The sequence below is a fragment of the Equus przewalskii genome, chromosome 2, assembly GCF_037783145.1.
Source record: "Equus przewalskii isolate Varuska chromosome 2, EquPr2, whole genome shotgun sequence".
In the NCBI taxonomy this organism is placed as follows: Eukaryota; Metazoa; Chordata; class Mammalia; order Perissodactyla; family Equidae; genus Equus; species Equus przewalskii.
Window position 1 is genome coordinate 86,518,041 of NC_091832.1, and position 14,578 is coordinate 86,532,618.

The 14,578-nt window shown below is 44.5% G+C and overlaps 1 protein-coding gene and 1 long non-coding RNA gene across 3 annotated transcripts; one reads left to right on the forward strand and one right to left on the reverse strand.

The window, feature by feature from the left end:
* Positions 1-341: 341 nt before the first annotated feature.
* REELD1 (reeler domain containing 1) lies at positions 342-14,019 on the reverse strand. 2 transcript variants are annotated; one of them, XM_008531974.2, is made up of 7 exons: positions 13,675-14,019; positions 11,640-11,858; positions 8,281-8,503; positions 6,292-6,455; positions 2,652-2,964; positions 2,120-2,183; positions 342-1,309 (listed from the first exon to the last, which is right to left on the reverse strand). In XM_008531974.2, the coding sequence occupies exons 2-7, from the start codon at positions 11,845-11,847 to the stop codon at positions 701-703; spliced, it is 1,581 nt and encodes a 526-aa protein (XP_008530196.1). In that variant the 5' UTR covers positions 11,848-11,858; positions 13,675-14,019; the 3' UTR covers positions 342-700. The 2 variants fall into 2 exon arrangements, with proteins under 2 accessions (XP_008530196.1, XP_008530195.1); XM_008531973.2 differs by lacking the exon at positions 13,675-14,019 and having other exon boundaries at positions 11,640-12,913.
* LOC139081793 (uncharacterized) lies at positions 2,136-10,514 on the forward strand. Its single transcript, XR_011537109.1, has 3 exons — positions 2,136-8,091; positions 8,283-8,528; positions 10,094-10,514. It is a non-coding gene; the product is annotated as an uncharacterized lncRNA (long non-coding RNA).
* Positions 14,020-14,578: the final 559 nt, after the last annotated feature.

Genomic DNA, 14,578 nt, shown 5'->3' on the forward strand with positions numbered 1-14,578 from the left:
CACCTGATGGAGAGGCTTGCTTACGCCACTCTGGTGTGTATGCTGCTTGGATGTGTTTTCCCATAGACGTGTTCAATACAGCTCTCTAAAACTCTCCTTGCTTTGGACCAATTTCCATGGCAGATTTGCTAGGCTTTTGAGTTTCCAAAAAGATGGAATACCCTAACTCTAGCCTAGCCAACTAAATCACTGCCAATTTTGAACTCCAGTTTTGGAAGCAAAATTCGTTTTGGTGTGGTTTGGAGAGGCAAAGTCAGGGCTGCCGTTCTTTTTCTTGCAGGAGACACAACCCAACATTACGTTTTTTCAAAGAGTTAGAGGAGATGAGGCTGACACACTGAGGAGGGACAGAAATTTTATTTCTGCAGGTTCCTTAAGGCAATGGAGGAAGCTTAGCGGCCACAGGAGTCTAGTTAATGAGCAGGTTATACAATATTCATTGTGTTGAGTTTAACTCTTCAAACAGAACATCTAATTGTGAAAGAAAAAAAGCAGCTACATTACAGATGTTAAGACAACAAAGCTCGGGAAGAACTCCCTCTGTTGATAAAACTGTCCTTTCACAGCTTCCTCCACTCCCTGCTCACCGACGGGAGCACAGTGAATCCCTGTCATCAGCTATTCTCATTAGCTCTGTTCTGCCTGAGACACTCTACAGGGTCTAAGGAGGGCCGCTGAGAGGCCTGGGACACCGGGCTTCTCAGAGGATTGTTTTCTTGTCACCCACGGAGGGAGCGGTCCAGTTGTATTCGGCTTCAACCAAAACAAAACTGTTCTCCCCAATCTTCCTGACATGCACAATCTCACCACCATCGCTCCTGACAACAGCATCCCGGGCAGGCTCACTGAAGGACACTTCCGTCTGCTTGTGGCAATACTGGGTGTGCAGGTAGCAAAGGCCAGCAGCCAGGGCCATGCCCAAGGTGGCTGAAAGCCCAAGCAGGATTCCCAGCTGTGGAGTCCTGAGATGGATCCCTGAAGGGTCACTGGCTCCCTCTTGCCCAACCTCAGGCTTTGGGTTGGTCTTCCTAGGGTGTCCCACTCTGCCCTCTCCATTTCCTTCCCCGACTCTGGGCTCCTTGTGCTTTGACTGAGGCAAGAAGCTAACAGAGGGCCTTGATGCCTCTGACTGGCCACCAGCAGCATGTGGCCTGGGAGTGGCAGAGGTGTGGAATACAGGGTTTGGGTTGGCTGCCACAGCCCCATTCCTAGTAAGTGCTTCAGAGGACCGGAGGCGCTGAGGATAGGTAGGATGGACAGTGTACAGAGGGGGCCTCATTACAGTCCTATTAGAGATCTCCATCTTGTCCTAGAAAAGCAAACAAAAAAAGAAGTCAAAGGAGCTGGTCTTCCCCTAAGCTGCCACCGAACTTTGCAACTAACCTGTGTTCCTTAAAGAAGCCTAGGCAGCAGCTGAAAACCCAGCCTCGTGCTTTCTCCTAAGAGAGCTCAGAGTAAAATGCCCAAGTAGATGAATATGCACTTGTTATAGATGGGAATGGGGCAGCTAATGGAAGCCCCACAGAGACAGCATGGAGGCCAGTTACAAGAATAAACTCAGGGTCCTCTAAGAGGCTTCCAGACCAATATGGGTGATTGTCATCTCAAGTGGCTGAAAGCTTTGAGTCTTTTTATACTAGGACTCATGCAAGAGGGACCATTTAATCTTGCTGTAGGTTCTGATAAATTTGAGTACGAATATTATATCATGTTTTATTTTGTGTCCTTTTAAGACTTCAAAGGAATAGTAAATCAGTGGGCATGTATATTTTACGCTGCCCATTGATCTAACCTCTGGGACCATACATGGTGTTTTAAGGCCAATGTTATGAAGGAAAGGGTGGGGTGTGGAGGAGAGAGGAATCATTAACCAAAGCTAAGTGGGAAAACAAATCACTAAAACCATCAGTTTCTACAATTGCCGATAACTTCAGAGACACTGCATATAATGGAAAGGCTGGTATTGATTAGTGAAACGATGCTGTGTGTATATCATACACTTGCTTCCTTCTCTCTAATTTTGGCTACTATTCTAACAGCTCTTATTTCCCAGCCTGGAACTTCCCACTCTGGGGTCAAAATACCAACCTCACTGCCCATGCACAACTCAGGCTGTTACCTGTGCATCACTATCTGAGGGCAGGCAAGTTTCTGAGGAATCAAAGCGTGGATCATCCTGAGTCCTAAAGGGAAGAAGAGAAGGGCCCACTAAGTATATGGATCAAAAAGCAATGCTTCCTATCTCTGCTATGTATATTGATAAAATCAGATTTTCTTGGAAAGACTCCTGATTTTGGAGTTGGGGACTGGAAGGGGAGAGGTGAGTCAAGATGGCAGCAAAGACTCAGTGAGTGCTTTTATTTGTTTTACATAAAACTTGTAAATTTACATAACTAAAATAGAAAATTATTTTTTTTACAACAGCATCTCTGAGACCTCACTCTGTCCAAGAAAGTAGTTTCCTCAGGCAGTTTTTACACCCACCCCTTCTGACCAGTAGTCATTCCACAGTGAAGGTTTCTTGGGCATGTAAGAATAAATATGGTAAGATCCTTTTCTGTCAGGCTCCAAGAAGTGTACATTTGCTCAGCACCCCAGTGTTTGGCCTCATCCCACCACCTGACTGAATGGCCCACCCCCTGGGGTGTTACCTGTGGGAGGTGCTAGGGCTGGAAGGAAAGCCCTCTGAGGAGAATCTCCCAAGGGCCACCAGCCTCTCCAGCCCACGGACATCCAGGGATGGTTCCAGGGGTGGGCTGCTGTCCCCACTGGGTGGCTGGCCATTGCTGACTGCAGTAGCTGTGTGTGAAGATGGTTGAAACAGAGTCTCTGCACCCCCAGGAAACTCTGTCACCCCAAAACTGGTGGGAACAGGATCTAAGCTGTCCTCCTCTGCAGGTCCAGTTAGGGCAACAGCAAAGACATCTGCGTGCTGCTGTAGAAGAGTGTTGGGGAGACTGGCAGCTAGGGAGGGGCCCAAAAACACCACAGAGAGAGAGTGAGAGCATTTTCTTTGTCTTGATTAGCAAAAACAGCTACTATAATGGGCTAAGTACTAGAGACTTCAATGTGCCTTGAGAACAGACCAGTAAGTGTGAGACACTCAAAAGTGTCAAGAAAAAGATGATCTGCCCAGTAATACAAGCCTCTGACCAAGCAGCAAAGGACTCAATTTTTTACATCTTTTTGTGTGTGTGTGAGGAAGATTGGCCCTGAGCTAACATCTGTTGTCAATTTCTCTTTTTGCTTGAGGAAGATTGTCACTGAGCTAACATCTATGTCAATCTTCCTCTATTTTGTGTGTGGGACACTGCCACAGTATGGCTTGATGAGCAGCGTGTAGGTCCGCACCCAGGATCTGAACCTGTGAACCCCGGGGTATCCAAGCAGAGCATGCAAACTTAACCACCACACCACCGGGCCTGCCCTTCTTACATCTTTTTAAAGAGTATGTCCCTGGCTGGCCCTTCTGAGCTTGTGCATTCTTAACAGTTATACCCAGGAAATATAGAAACCTCTGTAACCACTATATTTTTTCTCGCCTCTACTCAAAACTGCTTCTAGCTAGAAAAAGAAAGTAGATCCTATAAGTCAAAGATTTTTAAAAGTCCTAGATCTTTCTTGCCATATCGTCAACACCAAGGTTTCCCCAGTGGTGATAACTTGAGCCTCTGCTGTGGGCAGAGACAAGATCATTGCCTACCACTGCCTCCTACCATCTCATTTCCCATCCATGACTGGCTGACATGATGGCCCAGAACATTAGAAATAGCGTCACACAGTGCAGCAAGCAAGCAAGCAAGCACTGGTTTTGGAGTCAGATTGTTGTCTGGGTTCGATTCTCCACTCTGCGAATTCCTGGTTTGGGGCAAGTCCTCCCAGAGCATCAGTGTCTTTTTTGCAAAATGGGACCAGTAACGGTAGCTACAGCTTAGAGTTATTGAGGGGGTAAAATAAAATCACAGATATGGAAGCATGAAGCACAGTGCCTGGCACACATGCGACGTGCACTGAGAGTTTACCACGGTTATATTAGGATGATGATGATGGTGTTCACAAAAAAAAAAAAACGTGTTGGCAAAACTTTCTCTGACCAGGGCTCCAAGTGGGTTAGATTGAATCTTTTTTTTTTTTTTTTTGGTGCCACTTTGTTCCAAGGCCTTCATCACTCAAAAACATTGAGACTGAAGTGAAAAACAACGAAGCCTAACAGACACAAAGAATGTGGGAAAAGCTCAGACGGTTTTCGTCTCCTGCCTGAACTCTACATGCATTTGGACATTTTTCTGCAGACCCACTGTGTGCAGGGGATGCAGACGTGATGCAGATTGGTTATTGTTGTTTCTGAACTCAAAATCTAGGAAAGACTCTTAGATGTTGAACCTTCTAAATTACAGTGTGATGAGAGCTTTAAAATCAGAACTAAGGACGCAGTTACATTTGCCCACCAAGAAGTATGAGGAAAAGTTTTACAAAGGAGATATATGAACCACCCCCTGAAAGATAAATAGATCATCAGGAGGAACAGCCCAGTCTGAGGAAATGTCAGAAGGCAGACATGGAGCTATACAAACAGATCATGCCTAATAGGGTCAAAGTGTCCCAAGGCTCTGTTGGGAAATAAGTTTGAGAAATACAATATACCATCTTCCCAATGTGAAAATTCATAATTCACACCTGCCTACTGAAGTCTTCTTACAGTTAAGAAATCTACTTCTCTTTGTTAGATGACCCCTCCTCCAACAAACACACATGCACCCACGCACATGCACGCACGCTCCTTTTTCCTTTGGGAAACAGTAGGGTTTGTGTAAAGGAAAGGGCAGGAAAACAGGCTGGGTACAGAAGGGGAGTGAGGTTTGGAACATAATAAGGAGTTTATCCTGTAGTTGCTCAGACTGGAGTCTGTCACTCCCTGGGGGACAAGGTTCCCAGCAGGGTCAACCATCAGAGAGACTACAGGGTGAACACGAGGCAACATCCTGAAGGCTCACTTTTATTCATATTCATATTAAAACAAACATGCCTGGGATTCGAATGCAACATTTGCATGATTTATAAAACAAAACATGAGACTTCAAATACATGTTGGGTTTGCAGGTTCTTCAGACCACACTCTGAGGCCCTGAGATCTCTAATCTGCTTTGAGGACCACCTTGGCAGAAACGGTAGAGGAGCACTGCTGGGCAATGTGGGGAAGGCAAAGGTTTTGGTCACAGGCAGAGTATGGAAGGCCGCCCCGGGTCATCTTTGTGCCTGGGTCTGATAGACGGAGCAAAGTCAGGGATTCAAATCGGATCCTAGCTGTCACATGTTAGCCAAGAATAAGGGAAAGTGGGGTTGAGTGGATCAAACACTGGCTTTTCTGTGCAAGTGACCGTTGCCTTTATGAGTGTGTCTGTTCACAGCATTTAACTACAAATAAATAATGAAAATGAATTCCATATCAGCAGGGAATTTCACAAAGGTCAAACACGCTCTAGCTGGTTGGTTTTTTTTTTCAGGTGTTCATGGGCCAATGGGGTCTAAAGTCATGTGGTGAACCAGGAAAAAGTCCATTGCCATTGAAACAGCCTCTCATTTCTGATTCTCTTCTCCAACCCAGGCTGCAAAGAGCCATCTACCTACATGTAGAAAGTAACAGTAAAAACTGGAGGAGATTTTGGGGCCAGCTTGGTGGCGTAGGGGTTAAGTTTGTGCGCTCCGCTTTGCAGGCCTGTGTTCCCCTGCCCAGGTCGGGTGCAGGCCCACACACTGCTTAACAAGCCATGCTGTGGCAGGAGTCCCACATATAAAATAGAGGAAGAACGGAAAGGATCTTAGCTGAGGACCAATCTTCCTCCAAAAAACACACAACTGGATGAGTTTTTATAAAAAAAGAAGAAAAGATCATTTATTTCTTGTGCGCCCTGTGTAGCTGCAGGGGTCTGAGGAAAAGAGCTGAAATATTGTGATGATTGGTAAACGTGGGGGTAGGGGGAGGAGTGCGCTGTTTGGAGGGTTTGCAGCAAAGTTCTGCCTCTTCGCTCCAGGGCCCAACTTAATTTGTGAGGTTGAGCCGGACAAAGTGTGTTTGCTGCAACAAACACAGCAATGGCAATCTGTGTCATCACGGCCCTCCTGCTCACAGCTGTTATCACGTCCCCAAGAACGGGGGCAGTCGGCCAAGGCAGGTGTTTATTGCTTGTGGTGCAGGAACTGGAAACTGGCAGGAGTAACTTTTAAGTGAAAATAGATAACTATAAACATAATGATGCTAATTAGGCTAGCAAATACCGTGGCAAGCTGTACCTGGGGCGGTTCCTTCCACACCCTCCGGCCTCTGCCCTGGGGTTGGCATCCGTGAGCCCGGCTCCACACGGCCGGCGGAATGGGCTCTGCTGTGTGTCTGCTGAGACACAACAGATGATTCAATCCTTGCCCAGTAAATGAAGTACGACTGGACTACTGATAAACTGTGGAAAAAGCAGGCAGAGGCATTCGAGGATTTAGTTTCCCTGAAATAATACCTCGGGCCATCCTAATAGAAAGGCGAGAACAAACAAAAAGATAAAGAACAAAAGTTTAAACGAACAGAACCAAAAAGAAATGACCGTATTATCCTTGGGGGAGTCCATTCTTTTCATAAACAAACTCGATAGCAGCAAATAATTAAAATAGGAGAGGATATGTACCAATCAATTACCCTCCTAAATAGAGTCATTAAAAATCTCTTGACTAAAAGGTGTTTTCTTAAACTGTTTAGAGTCAAAGGTTTCATCTTCAACTTTAATATTAGCCATTACTGGTATATTGTTAATCGAATTACACTGTTAATTCAAAATTTTGTTCTATTGTATAATCATACAATTCGAATTGCAATTGTAGATTCTATTGAAAATTAGAGATAAATCATTAATACTCTAAATAACATTTTGTATACATAATGCCTTTCTCCAGTAAAAATCATTTTCACAAACATTATCTCATTTATCCACCCCCAAAATTCCCTACTGAGGTAGGGATTACTGGCAAGTGTCATTTTTCTCACTTTAAATAAGGCAGTTATAAAAACGTGATTGATTTAGCAGCGGTCATGCAGAGAGGTAAGGTGCAAGTCAGAGGCGTGGTTCAAGCCTCAAACAGATCAATGTTATCGTGGGAAAGGATCTGGGAGGTGAGAGAGCATTGGGTGACTTTGCGAGAGGCTTCTGATCAAGTGACTTGCCTGTCAAATGGAGATAATAGCTTCTAGACTACTTCCCATGTAGCACATAGCAGCTATGATAATAACCTGGAAATAGAAATGGAGGTGCTTTGGGAAATGAAAGTACCTGTACAGATGTAAGGACTTCAATCAACACACACCCTCTGCGTTGGATCAGAACCAAAGCCACAGCAGATGTTGGGTTACACCAACAGTCAAGTGGGCACTGGCCTTTCCAAATGGGCAAAATTGTTAAGGCACAGCGCTTGCCTCCTTGCTGTCCTGCTGCTGCATTAGGCCACCAGGAAGGGATGGAATAGAGACACTGAGGGGTGGGGGCCCCATGACTCGTCTCTGTTCCCCAGAGGAACAGAGGGGAAAGCCAGGAGGGGAAACACGGGGTCTGGATGCCTCCACCCTCAGGCACAGCCTCCATGTTATATACATGAGAGTGTGGGGAAAAGAAACTGAAGAACACACATCCTTTCCTACAAGCAAAAGAAAAAGTCTTTCTTGGAAAATGCAAGTGTCTGAAAAGAATGTCAAAGCTAGTGTCTCATTTTGAGTACTGATGATGCTTGTACAGTACTTACTGTTGCCAGGAACTGTTCTAAGTGCTTTGCATATATTGGCTTTTTCACCTTCGCACAGTCCCATGAAGTGGGTACTGTCATTATCACATCCAGTTAACAGACAACAAACCAAGGCACAGAGACTTCTGTGACTTTCCCTGAGCCCAGGAAAGTGTCTACTTGTCTGTGTGCCTCAGTCCCTCTCTTTCTCAGCTCTTTCCCTACCTTCCCACCAGCAGCTCTAGTCAGAATTTCCTGGAGAGACTGGCCAAGATTCATCTGGGCCCAGAAGAAGAGGAAATCACAACCCTGGACCATGGACTATGACAAAGGGTGAGCTGGGGACAAATTTTTTTTTTAGTTACGCTCTGCATAGGCTCTAGCTGGGGCAGCCCCCGTGACCCTGTCCTTGCTATAAGGTGGCCAGAGGTAGGGAACAGGCAACTTGAAGGAAGGAGAAGCTGCCCTGTCTTCAAAGGGGAAGGCTCAGTGACTAAGAACCAGCACTCCACTGTCTCTTACAGGAATCTGATGTCCCCGACAGGCTGGGCAGGGGCCTTCCACTCGAACGACAGGTTTCTCTTCCGAGACTTGTCAGAGTGGGTGACGGTGTCAGCCTCTTCAAAACAAGTCATCAGTTTGGACTGAGGAGGAACGAAAACGAAAGTGCCTGCTATTTGATGATCAGACACTCTTCGAGCCTGAAGCAGAAATCCCATGAAATTACGACCGCTCCTCACAGTCACTGCAACAGAAAACATTCATTCAAGGTGAGCGCCTGACATAGTTCCATTCGGCGATTTCAGATGGGGCTTTTCAAAACTGAAAGCTTAAGACCAGCCCCCAGAAAGTAAACAATTCATTAGGGGAAAAAAAAAAGTTGAAGTGTTATTTCCCACCCAAAATAAATTCCATTTGAATCAAAGATAGGTGAAAACAAAATACAAAAGAACTAAAAACAATGATTTGGTTTTGTTTTGTTTGGTTGTTTGATTGGGGCTTTTTTGGTGAGGAAGATTGGGCCTGAGCTAACATCTATTACCAATCTTCTTTTTTTTTTTTTAATCTCCCCCAAAGCCCCCAGGACATAGTTGCATATCCTAGTTGTGGGTCCTTCTAGTTCTTCTATGCGGGACGCTGCCTCAGCATGGCCTGATGAGCAGTACTAGGTCATGCCCAGGATCAGAACTGGCAAATCCCGCAACCCCGGGTCACTGAAGTGGAGCGTGTGAACTTAACCACTATGCCACAGGGCCGGCCCCTTGTTTGTTTTTTAATACTGGAGTTAGGAATGCCTCTGTAAGCAAAACCCAGTAGCCATAAAGGAAAAAGATGATTTTTAAAAATTCTGAATATGGAAGAAATCAAAAGACAAATGATAAACTGAGAAAAGTATTTGTAAGTTACAAAACTGACAAATATACAGAGTTATAGGGAATTAAAAAAATGACCAAATCCAAAATTATCAAAGGGCACAAATAGAAAACAAAACAGGTACAATCATATTTTAAAAAATAATTACAAGGGCCAACCCAGTGGTGTAGTGGCTGAGTTCACTGCTCTGTTTTGGTGGCTTGGGGTTTGCCAGTTTGGATCCTCAGTGTAGACATACACATCACTTGTCAGGCCATGCTGTGACGGCATCCCAAAGAGAAGAACTAGAACAACTTACAAGTAGGATGTACAACTATGTACTGAGCTTTGGGGAGGAAAAAAAAAGAGGAAGATTGGCAAGAGATGTTAGCTCAAGGCCAATCTTCCTCATAAAAAAAAAAAATTACAAATGAGACACTCTTTTATACCTATCACATTAACAAATTTTAAAATGTGTAATTATAACCAGTATTGATAGGACTACGGAGAAGGTAGGGCCTTCATTCAGTAGTGCTAGAACTATAAACCAGGCAACTCTTTGAGGGGGTAACCTGATCGTATTTTCCATATTTAAAATGCAGTTACCTCTGACATATGCTACAACATGGATGGACCTAGAAAACATTAGAGTAATTGAAATAAGCCAGGCCTAAAATGACAACAATTGCATGATTCCACTTATATGAGGTACCTAGAGTAGGCAAATTCATAGAGACAGAAAGAGGACTAGAGATTACCAGGGCCTGGGGGAAGAGAGGGATAGAAAGTGATTGTTTAATTGGGTACAGAGCTTCTGTTTGGGATTATGAAAAAGTTCTGGAAACGGATAATGGTGATGGTTTTACAACATCGTGACTGTATTTAATGCCACTGAATAGTATACTTAAAATTGGTTAAAATGGTAAATTTTATATTACGTATTTTTTTTACTATTTTTTACTTTTTCTTTTTTTTTTTTAAGGAAGATTCGCCCTGAGCTAACATCTGTGCCAGTCTTCCTCTACTTTGTATGCAGGTTGCCTCCACAGCATGGGTGATGAGTGGAGTAGGTCCACACCCAAGATCCGAACCTGTGAACCCAGGCAGCCAAAGCAAAGTGAGCAGAACTTCAACCGCTCGCCACGGGGCTAACTCCCCTATGTTACGCATATTTTAACTACACACACACACACACACACACACACACACGCAAAATGCAGTTACCCTTTGATCTACCAATTTCACTTGTAGGAATTTTTCCTACTGACATACCTGCATAAATAAGTATGGCAAACACTGAGGTTCACGACCCAGAAGCCTTTCTCCACTTATTCTCTGCTAAGGGAACCCAGACGTTACAGTTTTCCATGCATTTGAACTTTTATTAATAAACGTTTTACAAATATTTAGTGTTATTATTTAACACCAGGCACTGTACGAGGCCTTGAGTATACATCCATGAACAGGATAACATACATGGTCCTTACCTTCAAGGAGCTCACAGATTAGTGTGGGATCCCAGCAAAAAAATGTGTAATCAGAACACAATTCTCACTGAGTCCACATGGTGCTCCCTTGAGCCCTTTATTATATACATTGTCTGAGGGCCGGCCTCATGGCCTAGTAGTTAAGTTTGGCGCGCTCCACTTTGGCGACCCGGGTTTGGTTCCTGGGCGTGGACCTACACCACTGTAGCCACACGAATACTTCTCCAACCACATTTAGCTGCCACCTTCAGCATCTGCAGCTTCCTTCCCTGCCTTTTCTAGCTGGCACCTTGGGAGCTTGGTCCAAGGTAGGCAGGTGTGACTCTGAGGAGTGTGTGTGTGTGTGTGGGTGTGTTGGGGGGCAGTAGGGGTTGGTGGAAAGGCCCCTGGAAGGCTACCCTCAACCAATAAATACCCTACTCCTTCCATTCTCCTGAGAGGTGATTCAGAGGTGTGTTTCATGTGGTTTCTCAGAGAGTCTCCACTGGAACTGAGCCCCAGTGTGTCGCCCACAGCAGTGACCTGCTCTGTTTCATACCTCTTATTGGCGTCTCCCTCTTCCCTGTCTCCCTGTCCCCTCTTCGTCATCTGTGCTTCCTGGGAGCACCTCCCAAATAAACCACCTGCATTCAAGTTCTTTCTCTGCTTTTCTAAGCTCCTAAACTAAAATAGCAGCAAATACTCTTTTCACTCCCCAAATAATTTTAGTTTTAAATAACGAGGAAAAAAGTTTATTTCTCACACACACATGATACATAAAGTTTGTTCAGGATAACTATATTTATATCTTATAATAAGGAAAAAATAATTTTTTATAATGATGTCATTTGTGCCCTCTTATGAAGATTAATGTCAATATAGAGATTAGTTATGTGGTTTTCATGATACAATTATTTCATGCTTATTTTTGGCCACATAATTGCCTCTTAGGATTAAGCCAAACTTCAGCCCAGGAAACTCCTGCCTGGGACAAACACAACTCGAGATTTGTCACTAGGGCCCTGAAGCTCCTCAGGGCCTCAAAGCCTCTCCCGTACGTACCTGGAACTGTGTCACCTGGTGAGTAGGAAGACCTGCTGGTGTGAATGGTGATGTGGTGGGTCCCAGGGTCCTGAGGCTGGGCTCCAATATGCTTGGGCTGCATGTCCTCACAGGCCACCAAGCCGGCACCGTGGGAAAAGGCAGATGAGCAGGAAGCCAGGCAGAGGGTAGCACAAGCCCAGCCTGTGAGGGCAGCGGGGACCCTCATCCTGCCCTTTCCTGGGTCATGAGAAACAACAGCTTCAATCCAGATACTACTTAAGAAAATGGTATGTCGTCTTTTTGAATGTGACTGACCAGAGTCCACACTGCCTTTGAACCTGAAATGCTGTTAATGCTGCCTCCCCAGACGCAGGTGCCCAAGGTCAAAAACAAAAAGACAGGCCAGCCTATACGGAGTATTTCCTTTCTAAACCCTCTTTTTTTTAAACCTCTCTTCTCGTAACTTTCTCATAAGACCACACTGCTTCTTTTTAAAGAGAGAATTTAATAATTAAGTCAAGGAAACAGAGCCAGAAAATGTTTGTATCCTACAGAGAACTCCTTACAAGCTGTCTGATAACAACGGCAGAGTGAGCTATGAAATATTATTGCTAAGTGAGACACCAATATTCCAGCATGGCAAGTGCTGGCTTGGATTAGTGTCTTATCTCTTAATTGCAAACTAGAGTTAAATGCTACAAAACGTCTGCCACCTATCAATTATTTAGAGGTGATTGCTAAATTTGCAATGCTTTGATATCTCCTTGTCCTTTCTCCTGTTGACCGTTTTTAGTTATTTCACCACTTTTTTGCAGAGAAGATGAACAAAGAAAGTTATACTCAAGCTGATTTCTTCCATACCTTCTTAAATATTCTGGCAAAAAAACTGGCTCAGGAATAGAATAAAACGATCAGATAAAATAACATTTATAGAATAAATTTCATTTTTGTTTGCCACCTTTAATGCCCGTCAACAGAAAGAATTAAAAGTTGACTGTGTAAAGAAGTTCACAGATGAAAATAAAGTGAGAGAGAGCAAATAAGATAGGTGAAATCTCTTTGAATAAATATTCAGGACTGTTGGGCATTTTTATTTATTTTTTATTTTATTTATTTATTTATTTATTTATTTATTTTTGAGGAAGATTAGCCCTGAGCTAACTACTGCCAGTCCTCCTCTTTTTTGCTGAGGAAGCCTGGCCCTGAGCTAACATCCGTGCCCATCTTCCTCTACTTTATATGTGGGACACCTACCACAGCATGGTGTGCCAAGCGGTGCCATGTTCACACCCAGGATCCGAAACGGTGAACCCCAGGCCACGGAGAAGTGGAACGTGCGAACTTAACCGCTGCACCACTGGGCTGGGCCAGGGCATTTTTAAAAAATTGTTTTTATAGTCCTATGCACACGTATTTTAAAAGTTCTGCTAATACTTTGATCTAAGGAGCAATGTAAGGCAACAACAGCCTTCCATTCTAATAAGTTGGTTTTAAAATGTAAAAATAAAATGTAAAAATTTAGTGAAACTAGCTCTAAAAGCAGTAGACTAAGGAGATAATCCATACTCCCATCCTATCTTCACAGATCGCCACTCTTTACATGGACCAGACAAAGAGAGACACAAGGAGTATGACCCATAACTCAGATCGCTTAGACTTGTCTTAAGAGTCCTTCAGACAATACCTTTCTCTGCTAGGTTTGCTTTCCATGAGGCACTGAAAGTCAAAAACCTCTACACCACAAGGGAGCATTCCGACAGCTTCCCAGACACGTTAGGAGATAACAAATGATGAGCTGTAAAAGCGTATTTTCAGTTGAGGAGACTCAGGGCTCTTCCTATTTTGTTTCAGAAGGGCCACAGAGAAAATGCCCCCTGAGCCCTTGTTGATGGCAGAAGATGGTCTCCTCTTCCTCTCTCCAAAGGCAGATCAAACACAGATGCCTCTGGAGGAAGGGGGTGAGGGCCATGTCCCACAGCTCATGGCCACAGCCAAATCCCCCCCTTTCCCACCAGCACGTTGCCTAACTGAACCCAGAAAAGCATCCACTTACCTAGGAGCACACTTGCCTTCAGGCTTGATGGAACGGCCTCCCCCCTCAGAGCTGCAAAGACACATCCTTGAAACAAGTCTTTTCTTCTCCCTTCAGCATCTCCTCTAATGGGCAGGATACCAGCTGTTACCGCTAATCCTCGGCATCCATAGGAACTGCCCCTCCGTGTCCAAGTCCAGCCTTAATCGCATTGGTTTTCTCTAAGACCACATACACATACTCACACAGTTTCCACATCAACATTGTTCAAGGCTGTGTGAAGAATTAGAAAGAACTGGAACTGGTTTTGCACACGACTGGCATTGGCATCCTCAGCAGGAGCCGGATGCCTTCATCTTGGTCTCCCTGGCAAGAGGAGAATGATTGAATCAAATCTCAGCATTCTCTGCTTCTGAGTCAATGTAGGCTGAAGAAGTTAACCCTGGTGAAGTGGGATTGATGTCATGGCCAGAGAGCAATGTTTGGTACAAAAAAGTACCACAGCACACTCCCTCCCCTATGAATTGCACTAAAGCTGGATTTCACAAATCTGGATGCATATAAGAACCACCTGAGACACCTGATCATAGCATAGCTCCTGTAGTGGTTCTCAAAGTGGGGTCCCCAGAGCACAGCATCAGCATCATGTGGAAGCTTGTTAGAAGCACACATTCCGGGACGCCACTCCACACCTACTGGATCAGCAACTCAGGAAGACAGCCAACAACCCAGCCCTCCAGGTGATTCTGATGTAAGTGAAATTTGAGAAGTGCTGGTATAGATTCCCCAGGCTTCTCTCCAGACTGTGAAATCTGAATCTGCAGGAGAGAGTATTGGTTTTATTACACACCCCGGGAGATTCTTATGACCAGGCAAGTTGGGAAAACACTGAATTGAAGAAACACCACAAAGTCAGTGAAACCAC

Bases quoted from the DNA above. Each gene is read 5' to 3' on its own strand.
- REELD1 (XM_008531974.2), bottom strand. From the start codon at position 11,847: ATGAGGGTCCCCGCTGCCCTCACAGGCTGGGCTTGTGCTACCCTCTGC. The intron at 8,504-11,639 runs GTACGTACGGGA...TTTCTGTTGCAG, and splicing joins ACCAGGTGACACAGTTCCAG to TGACTGTGAGGAGCGGTCGT. The intron at 6,456-8,280 runs GTAAGAGACAGT...CTTTTTCCACAG, and splicing joins GTCGGGGACATCAGATTCCT to TTTATCAGTAGTCCAGTCGT.